General features: G+C 45.6%; 1 protein-coding gene across 1 annotated transcript in view; it reads right to left on the reverse strand.

Annotated features, from left to right (window-relative positions):
• Positions 1–226: 226 nt before the first annotated feature.
• Positions 227–7550, reverse strand: part of LOC112079200 (adipocyte plasma membrane-associated protein) — a gene marked incomplete at its 5' end in the record, with an annotated part of 12525 nt that continues 5201 nt past the window's right edge. Inside the window, 2 exon segments of the mRNA XM_070442250.1 lie at positions 227–826; positions 899–1148. Coding sequence (XP_070298351.1) covers positions 942–1148 — 207 coding nt within the window.

A 7550-nucleotide genomic window follows, 5' to 3' on the forward strand; every position in this document is an offset into this window, starting at 1 on the left:
ACCATTTAAACCATTATCCAGCCCTCTAAAGCCTCTTTAAACAGAGGAACATTTAAAACATATCCAGCCTCTAAATCATTTAATCTTTAACACAGAAACTAGAACATTTAAAACATTATCCAGCCTTAAAATCATCTTTAAACAGAGGAACCATTTAAAACATTATCCAGCCTCTAAAATCATTTTAAACGAAACCATTCAAACATTATCCAGCCCTCTAAATCATTGACAGGTGACACCATTGACTGTCTTAGATCAGCGGAGTCCGCTATTAGAACAGTATAAAAGACTATCAGAGATGTGCTTTATGAGTCACAGAACAGTATTAAGACTATTCAGAGATGTGCTTTATGAGTCCACAGAACATTAATTAAGACTATTACAGGATGTGCTTTATGAGTCCACAGAACAGTATTAAAGACTATTACAGAGATATGCTTTATGAGTCCACAGAACAGTAACATTGTGATATTAGTGGTGTCCTTTATTAAGTGGTCTTTCAGATTAGTTACGGCAAGAGATAACGATGTTACGATCATTTAAAACATCCTTCCTCTGTATGAGTCTGAGGAGACAGGGACCACAATACTAACTACAGCTGGGTTAGACAGACCCCTACAACAGACTAGTTACAACAGAATCTGTATGGGTCTGAGGAGACACTGTGGAACCAACTGATCTGTATTAAAAAGGTCCCAGATCAACAGAACTCTGTCCGTATGGAGTGAAAAGGATACCTGGTTGTGATTGGCAATAGAGCCAGGGCCATGGGTCTGGGTATCTCTGCTGCAGTCTCTGGACATGTCACAGTCAGTTAACTTTCTCCCTTCACCCCTTCCTCCCAGCCACCCCCCCAGGCCTAGTATGAGAGGCCTGCTGCAGTCTTCCCCCCAGTCACCCCCCCAGGCCTAGTAAGAGAGGCCTGCGGCAGAAGTTAGTGGTTAGCTCCAGTCCTCCAGGACAGGAAGGAAGGGCAGGTCGGTGCTACCCAGGTAGAGTCTCCCCTGGTGGGGGAACACGTCGCTGACGGCCCAGGTCAGGCTGCCTGTAGGGTCATGGAGACTCCCCACCACCTCCCCTTCCCCGTCCACCTCCAACACCAGGCCGTATCTAGGCAACAGCATGCTGTACCAGCTCAGAGGAACCACCTGGGAGAAAACAGAACACAAGCTCCAGGCTTCAACATGTCACTTTACCATAGAAATACACTGGACAAAACATTAGGAACACCTTCCTCATATTGAGTTGCTCCTCCCCTTTAGTCCTCAGTACAGGCTCAATTCGTCGGGGCATGGACTACAAGGTGTCGAAAGCGTTCCACAGGGAAGCTGTCCCATGTTGACTCCAATGCTTCCCACAGTTGTCACGTTGGCTGGATGTCCTTTTGGTGGTGGACCCTTCTTGATTCACACGGGAAACTATTGAGTGTGAAAGACCCAGCAGCATTGCAGTTCTTGACACAAACCGGTGTGCCTGGCACCTACTACCATACCCTGTTCAAAGGCACATAAATCTCTTGTCTGTGCCATTCACCCTCAATGGCACACATTCTCAAATGTCTCAAGGCTTAAAAATCCTTCTTTAACCACCTGTCTCCTCTCCTTCATCTACACTGATTGAAGTGGATTTAACAAGTGACATCAATAAGGGATCATAGCTTTCACCTGGATTCACCTGGTCAGTCTGTCATGGAAAGAGCAGGTGTTCTTAATGTTTTGTCCACTCAGTGTATATTCCTGGAATCAACCACCACAACACAGGATACAAGCTTAAATTAACTATATAACTATATCATATTAAACCTGGAATCAACCACCAGAACACAAAGGGTACAGACTTTACTATTAGTATTATACCATTGTACTATAATATTACGACTATGACAGAAGAGATGCGTTAGAGTCCAGAACAGTATTCGATATCAAAATTGCTTTTGAGGTCACAGGAACAAGTATAGAAGAATACAGAAAATGTGCTTAATAGCGATCCAAGAACATGTCATTAAAGACTACAAAGATGCCTTATGAGTCGACAAAGTAGATAAAGACTTAGTTCAGCAGCAGAGGATGCTTTAAGATTTCCACAGAAGGTATTAAAGACATTATAAGAGAACAGATCCTTATGAGTCACAGGAGTGAGAAGCATATTAAAGAACTATTCAGATGTAGTTTAGTGAAGTCCACAGAACATATTAAAGACTATTACAGAGAGAGATTTATGAGTCCACCAATAAGCTATTAAAGACTATTACAGAGACAATGCTTTTAATGATCCACAGACACATGCATTAAAACGACTAGTTACAGAATTGAGTGCTTATGAATCCACAGAAACAGATATAAACTATTACGAGGAACATGCATTATGATCCACAAAAAGTAATTAAAGACCTATTACAGGAATCTTATGAGTCCACAAAGATATCGAGTAGTCTAAAGCAGCAAATTAAGAGACAGATCGGCTTTATGAGTCCACAGAACAGTATTAAATGACATTTAAAGAGAGACATGATGCTTTATAGTCACACAGAACATAATTAAATGACATTACAGAAGATGGCTTTATGAGTCCACAGCAGCATTAAAACTATTACATGAGTAATGGTTTATAGTCCCAAAAACTCTGTAATATAATAGAGTTATTAGGAGCTAGAGCTTATGTCACAGACGTAAAAGTATAATGGTAGACCAGAACGTAAGACTATGTACAAAGTAATGCTTTATGTACACAGAACGGTATGAATACAACAGAAGTCTTTATAGTACAGAAGACAGATGCTTATGAGTCCACAGAACAGTATTAAAGACTATTACAGAATGGGCATTTATGAGTCCAAGAACAGGATTAAAGACTATTACAGAGACGATTTATGAGTCCACAGAACAGTATTAAAGACTATACAGCGATGTTGCTTATGAGTCCACAGAACAGTATTAAAGACTATTACAGAAGATGCTTATATAGTCCACAGAACAGTATATAAACTATTACAGAGATGTTTATTTATGATACAGAGAACAGTATTAAAGGACTATACAGGAGAGATGACTTTATAGCCGTCGACCACGAAAGTATTAAAGACTATTACAGAAGATGCTTTATGAGTCCACAGAACAGTATAAAAACTATTACAGAGATGTGCTTTATGAGTCCACAGAACAGTATTAAAGACTATACAAGAATATCTTTATGAGTTCCACAGATAATAAAGACTATTACAGAGATTCTTTATGAGTCCACAAACAGTATTAAAGACTATAAGAATAGCTTTGATACAGAAATATTAGACATTAAAAGATTATGAGTCCACAGAACAGTATTAAGACTATTACAGAATGTGCTTTATATCCACAAAAACAGTATAAGACTATTAGCAAGATATGCTTTATAGATCCACAGAACGTAACATTGTGATATTAGTGGTCCTTTATTAATGTCTTTCAGATTAGTTATACGGCAAGAGATAACGATTACGATATTTAAAACATCCTTCCTCTGTATGAGTCTGAGGAGACAGGGACCACAATACTAACTACAGCTGGGAGACAGACCCCTACAACAGACTATTACACAGAATCTGTATGGTCTGAGGAGACACTGTGGAACCAACTGATCTGTATAAAAAGGTCCCAGATCCAACAGAACTCTGTCCGTAGGATAAAAGGATACCTGGTTGTGATTGTCAATAGAGACCAGGTCCATGGCTCTGGGTAATCTCGCTAGTCTGAATTGACAAGTCCATTAACTTTCCCTTCACTCCCTCACCGCCACCCCTGCCAGGCTATGAAGGCCTGCTGACAAGTCTTCCCCAGTCACTCCCAGGCTAGTAAAGAGGCCTGCGGCAGATAGTGGTTTAGCTCCAGCCTCCAGGACAGCAAGAAGGCAGGTCGTGCTACAGGTAGAAGTCTCCCCTGTGGGGAACAGTCCGACGGCCAGGTTAGCTGCCTTAGGCGTCATGGAGGACTCCCCACACCCCTCCCCTCCCGTACACATCCAACACCAGCCGTATCCAGGCAACACATTACCACTCAAGAAACCACTGAGAAAACATAACAAAGATCCGTGCTCTAATATCATTTACCAAGAAGACACGAATAAACATCTGAACACCTTCTCATATTGAATTGCTACCCTCCTTTAATCTAGAAAGCTCTCATATCGTCGGCGGCTAAAGTGAACAAGAGTTCGAATGACAGCGTTCTCCACAGGATGCTGACTCACGTTGATCCACAGGGAAGCTGACTCCATGTTGACTCCACAGGGAAGCTGACCATTTGACCCTACCATGTGATCCCAGAAGCTGCCCATGTTACCCACGACTGCCATGTTGACTCACAGGGATGCGCCATGTTGACTCCACGGGAAGCTGACCCATGTTGACTCCACAGGAAGCTGGCCCATGTTGACTCCACAGAGATGCGGCCCATGTTGACTCCACAGGATGCTGGCCCATGTTGACTCCACAGGGAATCTGGCCATGTTACTCCACAGGGATGGCCCATTGATCCACAGACTGGCCCATGTTGACTTCACAGGGAAGCTGCCTTTGACTCAAGGAACTCCATGTTGACTCCACAGGGAAGAAGCTGGCCATGTTGACTCCGGACATGATCCCAGAACATGCCATGTTACTCCACAGGGATGCTGCTCCTTGATACAGAATCTGACTCCATTGACTCAAAGGATGCTGACTCCATGTTGACATCCACAGGAAGCTGACCTCATGTTGACTCCACAGGAAGCTGACTCCATGTTGACTCAGGACGCTGCCATGTTACTCCACAGGATGACTGCCCATGTTGATCCACAGGGATGCTGGTCCATGTTGACTCCACAGGGAGCTGGCCCATGTTGACTCCACAGGATGCTGCCCATGTTGACATCCACAGGTGATGCCTGGCCCATGTTGACTCCACAGGGAGTCGGCCATGTTGACTCCCAGGAGCATCCATGATCACAGGGCTGAACTATCCATGTTGACTCCACAAGGGATCTGCACTCCATGTTGACTCCAAGGGATGCTGACTCCAGTTGACTCCACAGGACTGACTCCATGTTGATCAAGAACTACCCAGCAGGGAAGCTACTCCATGTTGACTCCACAGGGAAGCTGACTGCCATGTTGACTCCACAGGGACGCTGGCCCATGTTGACTCCACAGGGATGCTGGCCCATGTGACTCCACAGGGACTTGGTCCATGTTGACTCCACAGGACGGCCATGTTGACTCACAGGATGCTGCATGTTGACCCACAGGAGACGCTGGCCCATGTTGACTCCACAGGAAGCTACTCCATGTGTACTCCACAGGGATACTGCTCCATGTTGACTCCACGGGGATCTGCATGTTGACTCCACAGGGATGCGGCCATGTGTCTCCACAGGGACGCTGGACTGTTGACTCCACAGGGATGCATGGCCCAATGTTGCTCCAAGGGAATGCGGCTCCAGTGACGATCTCCAGGGATGCTGGCCCATGTGACTCACAGGATGCTGCCCATTGATCCAAGGACTGGCCAGTGACTCCACAGGGATACGGCCCATGTTGACTCCACAGGGATGCGGGCCATGTTACTCCACAGCGATGCTGGCTCCATTTACTCACAGGAAGCTGACTCCTTGACTCCACAGGGATGCTGACTCCATGTTGACTCCACAGGATGCTGACTCCATGTTGGACACAGAAGCTGACTCCATGTGACTCCACGGAGCTCTCCATGGACTCCACAGAGCTGGCTTGACATCCGATCTGAGACTCCACGGAGATGCTGATGCTTGGACCCACAGGGAGCTGGCCATGTTACTCACAGTGACTGCCGGCCATGTTGACTCCACAGGATCCGGCCCATGTTGACTCCACAGGGATGCTGGCCCATTTTGATTCTACAGGGATGCTGGCCCATGTGACTCCACAGATCTGGCCCATGTTGACTCCACAGTTACTCCACAGGATATGACCCAATTTGACTCCACAGGATGCGGGCCCATTGACTCCACAGGATGCTGGCCCATGTCTCTACAGGAAGCTGACTCCATGTTGACTCCACAGGGATGCTGACTCCCATGACCCAGATGACTCCACAGGAAGCTGACTCCATGTTGACTCCACAGGAAGCTGACTCCATGTTGACTCCACAGACCTGGCCATATGACCACAGACTGGCCAGTACTCACAGGATCTGTCCATGTGATCCACAGGGATGCTGGCCCATGTGACTCCACCGATGCGCCCATGTGACTCCACAGGATCTGGCCTGTTGCTCACATGACGCTGCACCATGTTGACCCACAGGAAGCTGAACTCCATGTTGACTCCACAGGGATGCTACATTCATGTACTCCACAGGGATGCTGATCCATGTGACTCACATGGGACTCCAAGTTACTCCACAGGAACTGACTCATGTTGACTCCACAGGAAAGCTGACTCCATGTTGACTCACAGGAAGCTGACTCCATGTTGACTCCACAGGGAACTGACTCCATGTGACTCCACAGGACTGGCCCATGTTGACTCCACAGTCGGATGCTGGCATGTTACTCACAGGGATGCTGGTCCTGTGACTCCACAGGGATGCTGGCCATGTTGACTCCACAGGGAACGGACCCATGGTTTGACTCCACAGGGACCTAGCCCAGCTTGTCAAGGAGCTACTCATGTTGACTCCAAGGATCTGACATCATGTTGACTCCACAGGGATGTGACTGCCCATGTTGTACTCCACAGATGGCCCATTTGATCCACAGGATGCTGGCCCATGTTGACTCCACAGGGATGCTGGCCCATGTGATCCACGGTGATTGACTCCACAGGATGCGGCCATGTTACTCCACAGGGATCCCAGTTGACCACAGGTGCTGGCCATGTTGACTCCACAGGATCTGGCCCATGTTGACTCCAACAGGGAATCGGCCCATTGACTCCAAAGGACGGCCCATGACTTCTACAGGGAAGCTGCTCATGTTGACTCCACAGGAAGCTGACTCCATGTTGACTCCACAGGGAAGCTGACCCCATGTTGACTCCACAGGGAAGCTGACTCCATGTTGACTCACAGGAACTGACATGGATCCAGGGACTGACCTGACTCCACAGGGAAGCTGACTCCATTTGTGACTCAATGCTTCCCACAGTTGTCCAGTTGGCTGGATTGTCCTCTGGGGTGGACCATTGTTAATACAGAAACTGTTGTGTGAAAACCCAGCAGCTTTGCAGTTCTTGACTCAAACCGGTGCGCCTGGCACCTACTACCATACCCCGTTCAAAGGCAATTAAATCTCTGCCTGTGCCATTCACCCTCAATGGCACACATTCTCAAATGTCTCAAGATTAAAAATATATATATAATATATAATATATATATAATAACAATATATAACTAATAATAAAATATAATAGATTCACATAGATAAACATAGTAAAAATACAATATATACTATAATACTAACTATATAACTAGATATAACAATAATAACTAAATAATTCATAGAATAACTAAGATAAATAATATATAACTAGATATAACAATATATACTAATATATAAGATAT

The sequence above is a fragment of the Salvelinus sp. IW2-2015 genome, unplaced genomic scaffold (genome assembly GCF_002910315.2).
Source record: "Salvelinus sp. IW2-2015 unplaced genomic scaffold, ASM291031v2 Un_scaffold7201, whole genome shotgun sequence".
In the NCBI taxonomy this organism is placed as follows: Eukaryota; Metazoa; Chordata; class Actinopteri; order Salmoniformes; family Salmonidae; genus Salvelinus; species Salvelinus sp. IW2-2015.